This window comes from Helianthus annuus, chromosome 9, assembly GCF_002127325.2.
Source record: "Helianthus annuus cultivar XRQ/B chromosome 9, HanXRQr2.0-SUNRISE, whole genome shotgun sequence".
In the NCBI taxonomy this organism is placed as follows: domain Eukaryota; kingdom Viridiplantae; phylum Streptophyta; class Magnoliopsida; order Asterales; family Asteraceae; genus Helianthus; species Helianthus annuus.
In genome coordinates this window covers 5,154,694-5,174,219 of record NC_035441.2, presented here as the reverse complement: position 1 = coordinate 5,174,219, position 19,526 = coordinate 5,154,694, and the positions used below count along the sequence as shown (strand labels likewise).

Genomic DNA, 19,526 nt, shown 5'->3' with positions numbered 1-19,526 from the left:
TGATCTTTGTGGTATTCTAGGGTGGGATCCAATTCTTGATGAGCTGCGGGAAATGGCGAGTTTGTAATCTGGTTTAAGCTTTAAATGTTGTCGGTAATTTTGTTTTTGGCGAGTGGTGTGTTTGGTAGGGTTTCGTAGATGATGAAGCAAACAGGAGGCTGTTGAAGAAGAACAATGGAAGTATCAAGGGTGTGGTCCACCTCTTCTCATGCAGACGTGAGATAATTAAACACTCTTTTTATTACACTCTGCAGATATTTGGTCCACATCTTCTCGTGCAGACGTTTGCAGATATGGTTCACAGATTATAAACCTTTTGCATTTAAAAAAACAAACACCACCTAAGTCTCTAAGTCTTTACCTACTCCGCTCTCGTTTGTTCATCTCGATTCACTCTCTGTAATTTCTAAGATGAGTTGAGGCATAGCTTGTTATGACAGTCTATTGTATTTTATTATTCTTTCTCTCTTTTAAGTCTTAAGTCTTCACCTACTCTGCTCTCACTTGTTCATCTCGACGCACTCTCCTTAATTTCTAATTTCTCTTTTTTAAGCCTTTAAAGTCTTTAACTACTCCGCTCTCACTTCTTCATCTCGATTCACTCTTCCTAATTTCTAGGTGAGTTGAGGTCTTTTTGTCAAAACCTTAGATTTATTTTGTTTTAGTATTTTGATTTGTCAAAATCTTAGGTTTATTTTGTTTTAGTATTGATAATTATTAATTAAATAAAATAAAAGTATATGAATGCTTTTTTTTTTCTCGGACATCATTAGAGTATTTATTAGTTAATGAATATATATTATTGATATAATGTTACGTATATAATTCAAATTTTATTATTATTATTATTATTATTATTATTATTATTATTATTATTATTATTATTATTATTATTATTACTACCTGTGTTCATACTAAGAAGACATTTCTTCCCTACAGTGATCCTCTTGAGTTTATATATAGCTCCAAAAACTTCACAAACTAAACACACCAAGAGCAATGGCACACAATGGCTTGTTGCAAAGTGATGAGCTATACAAGGTTTGGTTTGCTCACACAACTTTTGATCCAACTTTTGTTAATTCAAATCTTTATATCAACCAACTTTCTTGTGCTTTGCGTGTAGTACATCCTGGAGACTAATGTCTACCCTCAGGAACCCGAACCGTTGAAGGAGATCAGAGCGCTTACCGCTTCACATCAGTTGTTAGTTTCTTCACATATATAATAACTGTGATATCAATACTGTTTTTCTTGTAGTTTCAAAACTTGCATTAGTGCTTGAATCTTAATTTGTAGGTCTTTTATGGGTACTTCACCAGATGCTGGCCAGATGATTGAGATGTTGTTGAAGCTCACCGGTGCGAAAAAGACCTTAGAGGTTGGGGTTTATACGGGTTACTCGTTGCTACTAACCGCGCTTACAATTCCTGAAGATGGAAAGGTTTGTGGTTTTGAGTTTTGACTAGTATAACCTAGGGGTGTCAGTTGTGTCAGGTTAGCAGATTCTTCAACTGTAACCCGACACGTATATTTATTCGTGTTGTGTCTAATTCGTTTAATGTTTGTTTGTGAATATGAGTAATAACTAGTAACTTGATAAAAAAAAATTAAAAGAATCAATTACTTCAACTTAAATGCTTAAATGAGGCTTTTTGTTGTGTGGGTTAATTAGTTATTTTTGTTTCTTTATCTCTTATTCCCAACCACAAGCTTGAATTAGTATATATAATTCGTTATTAGAAGAATCAATTGAAAATGATTGATGTACGAGTAGTTGACTACTAAAATAAACGATGAAAATGAGAACTTGAGAAAGAGTTTAAATGAAAAAATAATTTCACAGAAGTTAATAGTTAGGCTGGAGGGTGTGACGCCACGTCACCTCCACGTCAGACAGGGGGCTTTAAGGCATCTTCCCTTAACTTGCAGGGTGTGTGATAAAGCCCCCGTCATCATTACCTAATTAATTTTTAATTTATATATTTTATTTTTAGGTGACATTTATAAAATTTGAAATTATTTTTTTTAAATGTAATGTTACCGTTCAACGGTAACTTTTGACCAAAGCCACCTCGATCATGCCAATTTTTCTTCGTTACCATGCTGGCGAGAGACCCATGGTGCCCCCCTTTAAATTGGTCGGTATGGGTGGTGGTGCCCTGTGGCGCTATCGGTGGTGAGGTGACGGGGTGGCGCCCTCCCATACCCACTGACCTTATAGAAAAAAAATTAAGAAACAAAATATTAACATTTTTCATCTCCAAAACCTATAAATATATATATATTTTAAATCCATTAAACGGGTGATATTTATTTTGAAATTTATTAAATAAATAAATGAATAACAATAACTAGACAAAGCTTACTCATTTTACAACTTCTAGCTGACCATTAGTATTCAATTGAAAGTGTTTATATTTAATGCAGACTGTAGCGATAGATGTAAATCGAGAGTTTTATGAAATCGGTAAGCCGCTTATAGACAAAGCCGGGGTCGAACACAAGATCAACTTTATCGAATCAGAGGCCCTTCCGGCTCTTGATAAACTCCTCGAAGATGTAAGCTTTCTTTTTAATATCTTTCTATACAGTCTCTCTATCTCCCAGGATAGAGGTAAGGCTTACCTATATCTCATACTCCCCAGACCCCATCAATAAATAACCTGACTAGTATTATGCTCTATGCTGGGTACGACTGATTGACTATATACATGCAATCTATGAGAATGAACTATTTTCCACCATGCCCACAACCTGAAAAAGTCATTGGTCTCACCCTAGCTAATTGAGTACACATCAATCATATACATGCATAGAAACTGCATACACCATATATAACGTTTTAAATATAAGAGTTAAATGCCATTTTAATTCGTGTGGTTTAGCCTATTTTGTCAGTTTAGTCTAAAGGTTTCATTTTACGTCTGTGGGTCCAAAAATGTTTCACTGTTGCCATTTGGTCCGCTGGGTTAACTTCATCCATTTTTTTTTTCTGGTAATAAGAAGGACAATTCGGTCATTTTATATGGCCGAATTGCTCTTCTAGTTAACATAATTACATTTAAAATGACTGAATTGTCATTCTCGTTAACAGAAAAAATGGATGAAGTTAACCCAGTGGACTAAAATGGCAACAGTGAAACCTTTTTGGACCCACAGGCGAAAATGAAACCTTTGGACTAAACTGACAAAATGATACAAAACACAGGGACTAAAATGACATTTAACTGTATAAAAAAATATTTTCAAAGTTTATGGCAATTTCATATCAATTAAAATTAGTAATAATATATAAATGAAATAATGTGTAAAATATGTTCATATAATAACATACCATCTAGCTAATTATTGATGTATCATCGATGTACTAACTCAACGTTATGAAAATGAGAAAAAAGTGCATGTTTTGAAACAAAACTTAGTCATCTTTAACCAAATTATGTATAGAGATTATTGATATATAGGTTAACAACAGTTAATTTGGTGCCTAATTTGAGTTATGTGATCTCTAGCCTGCTAGCAAAGGAAGCTTCGACTTTGTTTTCATTGATGCGGACAAAATAAACTATCTTAACTATCACGAGAAAGTGATCAACCTTGTGAAGGTGAACGGGATCATTGTGTATGACAACACGCTCTGGTATGGATCTGTTGCCAAGTCTGAGGATTTGGTTCCCGAAACATTAAAAGAAGGGCGAACTAGTGTTTTAAAGTTTAACAAAGCACTTGCAATGGACTCTCGTGTGAAAGTCTCTATGGCTCCGTTAGGTGATGGCATCACCATTTGCCGGCGTGTCTATTAGTTATTGTGTCGTGTCTTTCATGTATCAATTCATTGATGTTACTCTGATGTCGTTGTATACCTATTAAACGGAATAATAAGTAACACACTATTAAACGGTATCACGCTAAATGAGTCAAACGTTAGGTCAATATTCCTAGCTTTTCTATAAGGCGTGTCATGTGTGGTCTGACATTGCTAAAGTCAGAAAATACACTACCAAAAACTGGACAATTTTCGACTATGATTTTCCGACAAATCAGTCTAGTCTTTTCGATTAGGAGTGTCATGGGAGTGCTAGATTGCAATGAGGTAACTTTTGATGAAGTCTTTGTTGTTTGTGTTTGAAGTGTGTGGAAGACTAAGGATGTCAACTATATCAGAGTGGCAGGTTGGATCCATGACCCCCGAACAAACAAATAAACAAACGTACTCAATAAAATTTCACTTAAATAGTAGGGTCAGGAGAGGGTGAGATTAAGGCAAAACCTTTATCCAAGTCCCTAATGAGACCCCGACTAAAAAAATGACCAATATATTTATTCTTGTCAAAGATGTTAGGTAGCGTTCGTTTGATGGAATGGAATGGAATGGAATTAGGAAGTTTTTCTTTGTAAAATTGATCTTGGTTGGGGGAGGGAGGAATTTGAAATCCTTCACTCTAATGAAATTTGTGACTATTTTAACATTCCTTAGAAATCCTTCACTCTAACGAAGGAATGGAATGAAATGTTGAAATAGTCACAAATTTCATTGATTAAAGAAATTCATTAGATTTCAAATTCCTCCCTCCCCAAACCAAGATCAATTTTACAAAGAAAAGCTTCCCAATTCCATTCCATTCCATTCCATGAAACGAACGCTACCTTAAGGTTTAAAAAAGTATAACCCATTTTTCTAAAAGGGGTTTGACAGGTTGTAAATTGCATAGATACTATAAATTGTAAATATGTTAATGTGGTTAGTGGGTTGTAATAAATGGGTCAAACATGCCGTACATGGGTTGACTGGTCAACCTGTTAGTTAAATGGATTAAACACGTCAACGTAAACACAACTAGTTTATTAAAAAAGGTTAGTAATAACAACCGAAAACTTGCTTTTCTTATTTCCTTATTTAGGGTGGTGCCAGAGATATACTTAAACTCCTAAACATGAAAACTGGACTCATTATTGGGCTAATAAAATTGTTAAAAACTTTATTAGTGGGCTAAGTAATTATATATACTGGACATAAAGGCTTTCTGCAAAGTGATAAGCTATACAAGGTTTAGTTTGATTTGTTTCAGATCTTTAAATCAACCAACTTTCTTGTGCTTTGCCCGTACTACATCCTGGTTATTAAATACTTAGTCACTAGACAGGTTTTACTAGTGCTCATGGTCACTACTAAGCACTTACCATTACTATATATTACTCATATTTAACTAAACCACTAAAGACAAAGACATAATTTCCACTGATTAGTAGTAATAGGGGTGGTAGTCGTGTTGAGTTGATGGGTTGGCGGGTTGAAGGGTTACGGGTTGACAGGTTGATGGGTTGAAATGTTCAACCCGAACCCGACCCATATTATTATTCGGGTCAAAGACCTCAACCCTAACCCAACCCATATTAATTCGGGTCAACCCGAACCCGACCCGTTTAACCCATATTTTTAAATGAGTGATATAAGTTGAGGATTTATAAACGAGTTGTTCGGTTTTAAGCGGGTTATCGATAACATGTTTAATGATGAGTATGAGTGTGATAAATAAATAATATAATGTGTCATAATTATCATTATAACTAACCATGTAAAACAGAAACCGAAAAAACAAAAATATAAAAGATTTTTTTATCTAAATAGTTAAACGGGTTAATGGGTCAACCCGAACCCAACTCGTTTTTAATACGGGTCAACCCGAACCTGGCCCGTTTTTTTAAATGGGTCGTGTTAGTCAACCCAAACCTGTTTTTTTCGTGTCGGGTTCAGGTCGGGTTAACAGGTCGTGTCAAGAATTGTCGCCCCTAAGTAGTAATATACAATTGTGGGTTCAATTTCCGTTACTAAACTAACTTGTCACTGATGATAAGTTGCAATATGACCGGTAGCAACTTACTCCTGATAATCAATTTTTATGAAACTTTTAACCAACAACGCAAATCTAAAGCCTCGTTAGGGATATGCCCCAACCCTGACAAGGGGGTCGCATCCCCAGGAAACCCAATGGCCTAAGGGTTTCACCACTTAGAACCCTTGAGAAATACTTCTAATTGAATGTATACTTCATACTTCCTAACTCGAACAAATGTTTATTCCAATTTCTCATACGATCTTTAATAAATGCTGTTATACAAAATTATATTGATGACACTAACATCATCAACGGCAAAACCAATTTCAATATAGTGTTTGTAGTTTGAATGTCCAATTTGATAAATCAACTTAAAGTATAAGGACGAGCTTATAAGAAAACGTATTAATGGGTAAAAAATAAATGTTGAATATAATAAAATATCATTAAGAATTTCTAAAAAGTTTTGTAGGGGAAAACCTTTGTAAGTTTTTTTTAACTTTCTTTTAAATCTATATTAACATTAACATTAATTAACATTAACATTAACATTAACATTAACATTAACATTCACATTCACATTCACATTAACATTAACATTAACATTAACAATATATTAAATTTAGAACCTTGTAAACAGTAATAATGTACACGTGTCCCTTCATGATTTGTTCTTTTCTCCTTTCCTCCCTTATTATTCAGGTTACAACGTGCTATTGTCTTTGGTAAAGTGGTTGGGGTTTCAATATATGCTTGTGAGACACCGGTTCGAATCTAGGGGAGAGAGATGGAGATGCGTGAGGATCTTTCAGTTTCTTTTTTGGGTCATATCTTCGTTAATCGATCTCTGATTTCCAAATCCTTCTTTTCTTAACAGTTTACAGTTGTACAACGGCTGCAGGGGCAACAGAGACTGCCGCCGATGGAACAGGTCGTCGGACGGTGGTATTTTGTAAGGGTTTCTCTACACTTTTTGTCTAGGTGACTAGGTCTCACATTGGTAATTTATTTGATGAATTTAACTCCTTGATTTTGGATTTCAAAAGCTTTTATGTATGATAAATATAAAAGGTTAAGCTAACCTTTTACATTTGAGTTCATACTGATTCTTTGTAATGTGCAGACAAATCTGTGGACTTTGACGCCGTATTCGAGTTTTTGGGGGATGTTTGGGTTTTGTAATTTTTTTTTTGTTTGTTTCCAAAATTGTCTATTGACTTTGCAAATTTTAACTTAGGGTTTCGATCACTTCAAGAATTACAAGAAAAACTTGATGATCTTTGATGGTTGTGGTGAAAGATGCTTGAACAAGAGTTTAAGTCAAACATGAAGAAAATAACTTATGTAAACACAACCATAGGGATGAAGAAATTATCAAATGTATACTTGACCAAAAAAAAGTTTGATGTGTAAAGAGATGTGAGAGACACAACTACTGGTCGTAAACATAACTTATATGGTATTTTGGTTGTACATTTAGCAACGCCCCACGTATGCGATACATGCACCTCACTCCTCGGTGTTTGTGACCTAAACGTGCCTTTTAAGCCGAGCTCAGTCTCATGATCTTCGGTTACTAATGACTTGGCTTGCTGTAGGAAACATTGATGGGAAGAAAGAGCAGCAAAACACATCAGCCATGTGAAGAATGTAACTAATGGTTGAATGTTAATGATGTTAATATGTATGCCTAGACATAACAATTTTTGATGGTTGTGTCCGTTAAAGCAACATGATAATTTAATGGTTCTCAGTTATTAACATAACAAATTCTCGATGCCCTAACCAAGTGAGACCAACATCTAATGACGCGAAACGGCCGAATACCCCTAGTTTGTTTAATAAGTAAGAACTTTATTTTGTTGTAAACTGATGAGAACACAAAATAAATTTTTTAAAAAGTAATATATAACAGAAATTAATTAATTGTAAGTTTTGTAAGTTGAAGTATGTATGCACATCATCTAATCATCTAATACTAATAAAGCTAATAAAGGATTCAAGTTAATGTCACATAACATTTTAGGATTCAAGTTAATGCCATATGATATTAAGATTTAATTTAGTAGTAGAACAATTATTATTATATCACATTAATATACAATTTATTAATCTACACACAACAATAAATAAATACGTATTGTTCTTATATCATATTAATATATCCAATTTATTATCCACTTGGGAATAGCCCAGTGGTGTTGGTGAGTTTAGATATAGCTTAGGATAGGAGAGGTCATGGGTTCAATCCCCATGGTGTGCAACGTTAGCCATTCAATATATATATATATATATATATATATATATATATATATATATATATATATATATATATAGGCTAATTATAAGGAGAAAACTCACTCCAGTTGACTAAACCCTGAAAACCCATTAGATGGACACCAAAGTGCCACGTCTCAGCTCTTGAAAAGGATGTTGAGGGCATATAAGTAATTTCCTTGCCTGACATACTTTTTGTTAGGATCCATGTTAACCACCACACTCCTCATTAAATGCATCATGCATGCTCCAGATATAGGTACTTTGTCACTCTTTTTTTTCACTGTTAACCACCACCTATTTTATTTATATAATAATCAAATCAGTGAATTGATACTTTATCACTTTTTTTTTCCTATTGTGTAATTTGATTTATGTCACTTCAAAGTGTATGTCATATTTGCTAAATCTTTTTGGTAATGAACGGTTGGTAAAGACCCTTAATAATATTTGCATCCATTTTATAGGAACACTTTATACAAAACCACATCAGTGTTTTGATGTAACAACTGATTGATGTACATTTTTTCACTTGGCGTATGTAAGACCAATTACAAAAATCATTTTTTTCATACGTTACACAAACCGAGTCATATGTTACAAAAATCATTTTTTCATATTTTATCCTACATAGAAATACACATTAATGCTACAAGATAGACATTTTTTTTGTTTCATTTAACATTTGTACATATAAATAAAAAACAAATCCCAAAAGTTTTTTTATATAACTAGGTAATAAGATATCTAATCACAGCACCATACATAAAACAAAACATTTCCGCAATGTTACAAAAGAAATCCGTAAACACAAGCTATACAATTAATGTAATAATAATTTGAGATTAAATACTTATTAGTTTCCCTTTAACACCTTTTTTCCAATTTTGTGGTAGATCCCTTTTTTCCCTGCATTTCAATTAAAAAAACATCAACATTCCTTACAATACGAAACGTTTTTGAAAAAAAAAAAAGATATTCAAGCAACCATCAACAAAAGCACATGATCAAACACACATAGAGCAAAAATGTACAAAAATCTCAGTGAAAAAAAAATGTAACACGGATACAACAAAAATGTACAAAAATCTGAGGCAAAAATAAAATGTAACATGGTAAAAACAAAACTAAAAAATCCATAACATATAAAATGTAACATAAAAAATGTAACAACACACTTATTTTTACAATAATCTAAAAAAGTGTAACAATGCACTTTATTTTATGTAAATACAGCAAAAATGTACAAAAATCCGAGGCAAAAATAAAATGTAACATGGTAAAAACAAAACCAAAAAATCCATAACATATAAAATGTAACATAAAAAATGTAACAACACACTTATTTTTACAATAATCTAAAAAAAATGTAACAATGCACTTTATCTTATGTAAACGTACATTATTTATGTGACACGGAAAAAATATAACATGCATTTTTTCTTGAACAAATTTTACACAAAAAATTGATAAATCAATAAATTAAAAACATTCATCTTCTTGAACAAAAAAAAACATATCCAGAAAAAGTTGGAGCATCTGGCTGATGATCTTTTGAACTAGATCATCTTTTGGATTCAGATCACTTTTAGATCTGGATGAAGATCTTTAAGAACTAGAAATGAAATAGAAGATAAAGATATAAAGAGAAAGAGAGAGAGAGAGAGAGAGAGAGAGAGAGAGAAAAGTCATAAATAACACATTTTTACACATTTCATACCTTAAAATACCTTATTCAACTAAAAACACTTACAAAAAATGTGTAATTTTAGATAAAAAAAACATAAAGAGGATTTAAAAAAAGTAACAAGATTCATATCTGATTCATCGTCATCTTCGTATCTTATTCATCATCATCATCTTCATATTCATATGCATATTCATATTCATGTGCGATTTTCTTCAAGCTGCTAGATCTATTTAACATCTGGATCTTAACTCACACACCGGATCTGTAACCACCGCTGCAATGGTTCCAGCCCTAATTTTGGTAACATCATTTGTTTTCCAAACCAATACACACAAACCCCCGAACATCACTTTTTTTGCAATATTAGACAAACAACCACATGCATCTCAATAATGGAGAAGTATACAATAAAACCCTACATTTTTGTTTCAAAATGTAAACAACCAAAAAAACACAGATTTCTACAGAAAAACAAAGGTGTTACCTTTTGCTAAAAAGACCGACGCATTTGAAACTCCGATGGTGGTGGAAATCTCCGGTGAAGTTGGTGTGGAGGAAGATAATTTGCTGATTTTTTTGGCGGTGGAAATCTCCGGTGAAGGTGGTCTGGATGGGATGAAGAGAGAGAGAGAGAGAGAGAGAGAGAGGGGGGGGGATTGTTAAAGAATTGTGGAAATGTCAACTGTTTTGGCGGTGCAAAATCTCCGGCGAAGTTTGGTTACCTTTTGCTAAGAAGACCGACGCATTTGAAACTCCGATGGTGGTGGAAATCTCCGGTGAAGTTGGTGTGGAGGAAGATAATTTGCTGATTTTTTTGGCGGTGGAAATCTCCGGTGAAGGTGGTTTGGATGGGATGAAGAGAGAGAGAGAGAGAGAGAGAGAGAGAGAGAGGGATTGTTAAAGAATTGTGGAAATGTCAACTGTTTTGGCGGTGCAAAATCTCCGGCGAAGTTTGGTGTGAAGGGGATGAAGAGAGAGAGAGATAGAGAGATTTGTGAACATTTGTTTTTTGAATTTTTGTTTTGAATCAATACTTAATATAGCTAGGAGGCATAGGTTTGAAGTGTAATAATGAATACTAGTCTTCTGATCATACTCAACATCAACATGCAGAGATAAATTGTAACATTTCTCCCCATTTTACCCTTTAGGTGTACTATCATCTATATATTATACCAAAAAGTAATTGAGATCAGGACATCACACCAAAAAATCATCCTAGCCATCCATCAAGTATCATCAATGGTGGTTATTGGGTTTCTAGGGTTTAGTCAACTCAACTGGGTTTTCGATTTATCCTTGCCCTATATATATATATATATATAGGGGAAGGTTCATTTGAGAAGAAATTTAATGTGAGAAGAAAAAGAAGAAAGGGCATATTAGTAAAATACTATTTCATTTATAACTCATATCATTAATTTTTCTCTCTTTAATTAATTGGTCAACTAATTATTAATTATCCTACATATAATATACAAACCTACACATATCAAAATTTTCCTACATATATCCTACACATTATACAATTTTATCCTACACAGTCGAAATTTATCCTACACACCTCGAAATATATCCTACACAACTCGTAATTTATCCTACACAACTAATAATTTATTCTACACTTTAAATTAAATTGTTTTTCTTAATTTGGAGAAAGTATATATTTTGAAAAGGAGTTACAAATTTAATTTAATTAGTTATTAAAGAGTAAGAATACAAATTAATGATTTATGTAAGTTTACCAATATACCCTCATATTAAAATTAAAGGCAAATATTAAATGAAGTAAAATGAAGTATTCTTATTGGTTGAAACTTCTTCTTTTTTCTTCTTACAAAAAAATTCTTCTCATATGAACCTTCCACTATATATATATATGTATATATATATATATATATATATATATATATATATATATATATATATATATATATATATATATCCAATTTATTAATTTATACATAAACAAATAAATACGTAATACATAAAAATATTTATCTTATATTATTGTAGTATTTTATTTATTTATTTATTTTTATTTTCATATGTGACATAAAGTTTTTGTTTTTTAATCATTGCAGATCAAACCCAATTAGGCTATTTGTAGGCCTAGATTGTCTAATCTAACATAATAATTTGTTTGTGAATAACTACATGTAGGTATCTCTTAATTTAGCAATATTATTATTTTATTTATAATATATTAGATTAATATCCAATTTTTATTATTAATATATGACACATGTGATATCCGATACAAAAAAGAACTTTATTATGAATATAACTCTGTACTCAACGAATTTTATACCGCCATGTCGACAAACCTATAAAACCGAATATGGTGTATAATTTAAAATTTAAATTATAATTCATATAATTTAAATTATATTTTAATTTATTTTTGTAATTTAATATCGACAATGATTAAGTTAAATCTAATTATTGTAGAAAATATTTACATAGCTCCTTAAATACATATTTGACAGGTGATATAAATTAATGGGGTGAGATTTATTTGGATTTGAAAAAAACAATAAATTAAATAAGTAAAAAGACAAAAATTGTCACACCCCCAAATTACCACCTAGGGCGTGTCCCTAATGGAGGTGTAACGATTCAACAGAGAGCCACCAATCATATCAAACACAAGTTATAATGTAATAAAATACCCAATTGAAAGAAATGTATCGTTTGAAAGTTAAACCAAAACCAAGGTACTGAGCGGAAGCATAAAAGTTTAAATGTATAAATGTATCGAAATCAAATCAAAATAACTGTTTATTACGACCACAACCACTCCAGCAGCATCAGACAGCAAGCTCCCCAGTTCCTCCAATAATTACCTACAAGCATGTAAACAAGTGTGTCAGACTACGCTGGTGAGTTCAAGGTTTGCGTTTGGTTACCAAGTTGTGTTACCGACCATGTGAGTAAAACAGTTTACAAAACGTTATGTTGTTTGTTGTTAAGATGTTTGATGTTTCGATGTTGTTATTACTCGAGTACCGAATGGCCATATGATATGTGATTGCCAACCCCAATGCCTCTATCAAAGCATTGGTCATGTTTTAAGGTAATTAGTTCACGCCCGTTCCCCTTGAACGTCGTGAGGGTGCCAAACCTAATAGCGCTATCAACTAATAACCCCCGTTGCCCTACAAGCAACGTGCCGGTAGATGTAGTGGTCTTACAATGATAGAAAAACTGAGTACAATAACCAACATCCCGTTACCCATGCATTCCTCATCGGAACGTTACCCGTTATCCCTTCCCTGGGATCCATGCTTGAGAAAAGAGCAATGAACTCACCTTAGGTTTGCTCGGTTAGACAAATCACTCGTTAAATAAGTTCAATACTCACGACCTAGATGAGTGTTTGGTAGTGGTCAGTTTTACAATTTGATTACGCATAGATCACATCAATGGTTGTCACGTATGGCACGTATAACAGTTAAGCAACATTTCAACAAGAACAATATTTCAACAAGAACAATGATTATACACACAGTTGGTCCGATAGCACACAGTATCGAGTAGCTCAATCAAGTTACAAGGTTCGAATCAATCAACAATCCTAATCCGATTATCCAACCCTAACCGGATTACCCTTACACTATATAACCGATCCGGATGGCCCAAGTCCATCCGGTTAATATATAATCCCATACATCCTATTATTTATTAAAGCGTTCGTTATAAGGTAACCCAGTAAATAAACCGTTCGGCCCAAACCCAATACCTTAAACCCGATCAATTTAAGTGCAGCCCATAACCCGAACCAGTTCACAGCCTATAACCCAAACCAATCCGGCCCAACTATGCGAGCCCATCAAATAATTCCTATTTCCCAGCCATGCGAGCCCATCTTTTCTTTAACAGTAACCAATTATATTACCAAAACAATTAACAAACCCTCTAGTTTCTTATCAACAAGGAATCGGTTCAAACAACATATCCTGAATCCAACCAATTCATTCTAATATTAGCAGACATTCTACAATCATGACCTACACATTATCAATGGAGTCTAAATAAATCATCATCGGTTTATTTCATTATTTCCTTTTTATTTTTACCTATAAAAATAATATAATAGATCCTTTCAACAATTAATTACTAGTAATAACCAAACCTCCCCCCCCCCATTGGACCTTCAATCGGTCCAATAGATGATCAACAATCACCAAGGTCACATGCTTTTTATATGTTTCTTGAAGGTTTGAACACAATGACCGACACCAACTGTTAAAGCATTGATTCACATATACGTCAGCATGGTTGATAAGTCAACATAATTTCCATAACAAATATTCAATAATTAGCCGCCACTAACTTAATTGGGTATTTAATCGGTGATCACATGACCGGCCATATACTTCATCCTTATTGGACCAAACAACTACTTTTATGTATTGATTTCTTCATTGCTTTTATTGTTTTCTAACAGTCAACAGTCATCGTTTCATCCATTAACAGCCATTATTGCTTATTAACAACAATACATCATTTAACCAAAAAGAACATATACAATATTAACCAAACAGAATATCCAACCCAACATTCACCCATCATATTCAACAAAATAATATTAACACTAACCGAGAATCTTGAAGGGGGTGCTCTACTGTTGCCATACGTAGATTAGAGAGAGAGAGATAGGGAGTAGGGTTTGCTTTTGATAAAATACGGATTGTGCAACTTAATACATATCAGATTACGTATACTAGAAGGTTTAGTATTGAGCCAACCTAATTAAGGGAGGAATGGGTAGGCCGATCATTACTTCTGTTGGGCTACGGGGCAGTTGGCCTACTACGAAACCATGCTGACCCCAAATCACTTAATTATGCTAATGAACTGCTGGGCCGATAAACTATATCTGATTATGTAATTGTTAAACATATAATAGTGATGGCCGGCCCAATGTAGCCTGTGCATGATAGATATACACAGGCCCAATGTAATATGTGTATGATAAATATACACATGACATGTACTATCCACTAATATATGGCCCACTAACACACTCGAACAAAATCCGACGTGTTTACGTTAACTAACTAGTCGTAGCGAAAGTGAAGGAGGAATAACGAGGAATCAAAGTTTGCGAGACTAACCTTAAAAGTTCGGGTTGTCACATCATCCCCAACTTGAAGGAAATTTCGTCCCGAAATTGGCAAGCGTCAAGTGTGAGAGAAACGAAGTGAGAAATCAGGATTGTTGCGGGTTCTGCTCAATTGTGACATCATCCCCAACTTGAAGGAAATTTTCGTCCCGAAAATTGATCTAAAACAATGGCTTGAAGTGAGTTCCGACGAACTTGATCTATAGATACTTTACAACGCCTGGGGGGGCTAATCTTGTGATCGGTGGAAATCATGGTATGGTGGTTAGCGTTTTGTTATATCAGTTGCCAATCAAAGAAACAGGGAATTAATGAGGTTCGCACAAAGAATCGAGCGAAACAGGAGTCCATTAAACATCCGAAGGATTTGGCCAGCAAATTTGTTGTCGAGAAGTAATTTCCAGTAGTGGTGCATGGCGGCATGGCACAACAGGGAGGTTCGTTACATTGCGGTCGCGCGAGTGTCCAAAACAGAGTTTGGGGGGTAAAGGTTAGTGTTGCAACACGACAAACGCGTGTAACTGTGACTGCTTCACTTCTGGCGGCGATGACAAGTGAAAGTGATAAGGTTCGTCTACAGGGATGCGTGGGTATAGTTCTCCTAATCCCGTGTTCGTTCGGAAGTTCCATCTAGCGATGCCATCACATGGTTAGCTTTATTGAAACAAGGGTGCACTGGAGGCCCTTGTGTTCGATCTAATTGGCGCATTCGGTACCGTCCAAGTAATGCCTCCCACTTAAATCCAATGACCACGTCAAAACTTACGAGAGTATTGGGAAGTAGGTCAATGTCGAACACTTGACCCACGAGATCAAGTTTATAACCGAAAAGAACATGAGAAGCTTCTATCGATTTACTATCAGTCAGTTCTACTACATACTTATTTACAAGAAGGGTGGAAGTCAGTCCTAACTAACGACTGAACCCTAAGGCACAAAACTCCAATCGAAACAAGAGTCGAATAAAACCGAAGTAGAAAAGGTCATTCAAAGAAGACGTACCGGCCTCTACATTGCCATCATTGCGAGTCTTCCCCAGCGCCAATAGTAAATACCCTTCCACGTGCTCCGTTCCCACCATTGTTCCCATTGTTGCCGCTCCCAGTATTGTTGTTGTTGCCAGCATTCTGATTGAGCTGAGGGCAATCCCTCTTAAAATGACCCTCATCACCACACTGAAAGCACCCCTTTTGATTTCCCTGGTTCTGTTGAGACTGTTGCCCTTGCTGTCTCTGATTCGACTGTGTCTGCTGCTGTTTTGGCTGAGGGGCCCTACAATCCTTGGCCTCATGGCCTATCTTGTCGCACCTACGACAAACCCGATCACACTGCCCATAATGATGAAACCCACATTTGCTACACTGAGGCTTCTTTCCTGCATAAGACCTCTGATTTTGATTCACTGAGGATGATTGGCTAAAGCTGCGAGTACTGCCCGTGTCTGTCTTCTTTTGGGGCTGAATCGAGTTGGACGCTTTGTCCATATCACCCCACTTGCGTTTGCCATCAGTGACATGAGTAGTGGCTGTAGTGGCGGCAGTAGTAGCTTTAGAAACACGCGGTGGCAGTGAGTCGCTTTCCACCTCCTGATCAATAATCTTGTGAGTCAACCGGACAATCTGGGTCAAGTTGTTGAGGTTCGCAGCAGTAACCAGACCCTTCACTCGTGGAGGTAACCCCTTGATGAATAACTCGATCCTTCGAGACATAGGTCGAGACAAATTCGGACACAAGTCCGCCAGCTCATACGATCGCTTCACATACGCCTCAACCTCAGATCCCACCAGTTTCAGATCATAATACTCGTTCTCTAGCTTCTGTATCTCATCCCGAGGACAGTATTCCTCCCTCATTAATTCCTTGAAGTCGTCCCAAGTAGTAGCGTTTGCTGCATCAATACCCAGCAGCTGAACCTGGGCATTCCACCAGGTTAAGGCACCATCCTCAAGCGTGCCTGTCGCATACTTCACGCGGTCCCCCACGGGACAGTTGCACATAGCGAACACTGACTCAGCTTTCTCGAACCACCTCAACAGTCCCACAGCCCCTTCCGTTCCGCTGAAAGTCTGTGGCTTACAGTCCATAAACATCTTGAACGTACAGGCAGGCTGGTTGTTTGGGTGCGCTGAGTGAAAGAAGATACGACACAAGAGTAAGAGTTGGGTTCACGATACAGGATTAAAAGTATTTGGTACAGTTCATACCAGCTTGGTAGGCTGCCAGAGCCTCAGCCACACGTGTGTTTATCAGATTTGTTAACTCAGCCTGAGTCATGTTGATGCTACCACGTCCGTGTCCTCGTCCACTCATGGTTCTATATTAGGGGAAGGAAACGAATTTAGGAGTCGAGAACGAGGAAAGTATTCAGGTTTATCACGTTAAGAACGATTAACTACCATATTCATGCACAAACAGGGAAGAACCCCTCTTACACTCGTTAAGCCTCATTGGGATTTGCATGCACCACGCGTTATTATTATGTGTGCACCCATGATAATAAGGCGGTTTGCATGCTCCTCTCGATGCTTCTTAACTTATGTTTGAAGTTTCTCCCACCCCAATCAACACAAAATAAGCACTACTAACAAGATTAAAATTTACTAGATGCAAGTGTTATGTGACACTATCAATGTGTCATGATGCCTACCATGTCGTATCGTGCATGCTATACATATAGTTACGTTTACTAGGCATATAAAGCATAAGCTAGGGAGGAACGAACCTTGCAGTCTGAAGCTGAGTGTCATGGTCATCGTTTGGATCAATTCGGTTATAGTCTGGTTTTATGAAAATGTTTTTAAAACCGAGTTCTTTATAACCAGTGGCTCTGATACCAAACTGTCACACCCCCAAATTACCACCTAGGGCGTGTCCCTAATGGAGGTGTAACGATTCAACAGAGAGCCACCAATCATATCAAACACAAGTTATAATGTAATAAAATACCCAATTGAAAGAAATGTATCGTTTGAAAGTTAAACCAAAACCAAGGTACTGAGCGGAAGCATAAAAGTTTAAATGTATAAATGTATCGAAATCAAATCAAAATAACTGTTTATTACGACCACAACCACTCCAGCAGCATCAGACAGCAAGCTCCCCAGTTCCTCCAATAATTACCTACAAGCATGTAAACAAGTGTGTCAGACTACGCTGGTGAGTTCAAGGTTTGCGTTTGGTTACCAAGTTGTGTTACCGACCATGTGAGTAAAACAGTTTACAAAACGTTATGTTGTTTGTTGTTAAGATGTTTGATGTTTCGATGTTGTTATTACTCGAGTACCGAATGGCCATATGATATGTGATTGCCAACCCCAATGCCTCTATCAAAGCATTGGTCATGTTTTAAGGTAATTAGTTCACGCCCGTTCCCCTTGAACGTCGTGAGGGTGCCAAACCTAATAGCGCTATCAACTAATAACCCCCGTTGCCCTACAAGCAACGTGCCGGTAGATGTAGTGGTCTTACAATGATAGAAAAACTGAGTACAATAACCAACATCCCGTTACCCATGCATTCCTCATCGGAACGTTACCCGTTATCCCTTCCCTGGGATCCATGCTTGAGAAAAGAGCAATGAACTCACCTTAGGTTTGCTCGGTTAGACAAATCACTCGTTAAATAAGTTCAATACTCACGACCTAGATGAGTGTTTGGTAGTGGTCAGTTTTACAATTTGATTACGCATAGATCACATCAATGGTTGTCACGTATGGCACGTATAACAGTTAAGCAACATTTCAACAAGAACAATATTTCAACAAGAACAATGATTATACACACAGTTGGTCCGATAGCACACAGTATCGAGTAGCTCAATCAAGTTACAAGGTTCGAATCAATCAACAATCCTAATCCGATTATCCAACCCTAACCGGATTACCCTTACACTATATAACCGATCCGGATGGCCCAAGTCCATCCGGTTAATATATAATCCCATACATCCTATTATTTATTAAAGCGTTCGTTATAAGGTAACCCAGTAAATAAACCGTTCGGCCCAAACCCAATACCTTAAACCCGATCAATTTAAGTGCAGCCCATAACCCGAACCAGTTCACAGCCTATAACCCAAACCAATCCGGCCCAACTATGCGAGCCCATCAAATAATTCCTATTTCCCAGCCATGCGAGCCCATCTTTTCTTTAACAGTAACCAATTATATTACCAAAACAATTAACAAACCCTCTAGTTTCTTATCAACAAGGAATCGGTTCAAACAACATATCCTGAATCCAACCAATTCATTCTAATATTAGCAGACATTCTACAATCATGACCTACACATTATCAATGGAGTCTAAATAAATCATCATCGGTTTATTTCATTATTTCCTTTTTATTTTTACCTATAAAAATAATATAATAGATCCTTTCAACAATTAATTACTAGTAATAACCAAACCTCCCCCCCCCCCATTGGACCTTCAATCGGTCCAATAGATGATCAACAATCACCAAGGTCACATGCTTTTTATATGTTTCTTGAAGGTTTGAACACAATGACCGACACCAACTGTTAAAGCATTGATTCACATATACGTCAGCATGGTTGATAAGTCAACATAATTTCCATAACAAATATTC

General features: G+C 35.6%; 1 protein-coding gene and 1 long non-coding RNA gene across 2 annotated transcripts; one reads left to right on the top strand and one right to left on the bottom strand.

Annotated features, from left to right (window-relative positions):
• The first annotated feature begins 940 nt into the window (after nt 1-940).
• LOC110877080 (probable caffeoyl-CoA O-methyltransferase At4g26220) lies at nt 941-4,046 on the top strand. The gene is made up of 5 exons (XM_022125238.2): nt 941-1,041; nt 1,127-1,206; nt 1,300-1,444; nt 2,431-2,562; nt 3,516-4,046. The coding sequence occupies exons 1-5, from the start codon at nt 1,000-1,002 to the stop codon at nt 3,804-3,806; spliced, it is 690 nt and encodes a 229-aa protein (XP_021980930.1). The 5' UTR covers nt 941-999; the 3' UTR covers nt 3,807-4,046.
• A 6,111-nt stretch (nt 4,047-10,157) lies between these two features.
• On the bottom strand, nt 10,158-10,925 carry LOC110874060. Its single transcript, XR_002555598.2, has 2 exons — nt 10,530-10,925; nt 10,158-10,291 (listed from the first exon to the last, which is right to left on the bottom strand). It is a non-coding gene; the product is annotated as an uncharacterized LOC110874060 (long non-coding RNA).
• Nucleotides 10,926-19,526: the final 8,601 nt, after the last annotated feature.

Bases quoted from the DNA above. Each gene is read 5' to 3' on its own strand.
- LOC110877080 (XM_022125238.2), top strand. From the start codon at position 1,000: ATGGCACACAATGGCTTGTTGCAAAGTGATGAGCTATACAAG. The intron at 1,207-1,299 runs GTTAGTTTCTTC...CTTAATTTGTAG, and splicing joins CTTACCGCTTCACATCAGTT to GTCTTTTATGGGTACTTCAC. The intron at 2,563-3,515 runs GTAAGCTTTCTT...TGTGATCTCTAG, and splicing joins TTGATAAACTCCTCGAAGAT to CCTGCTAGCAAAGGAAGCTT.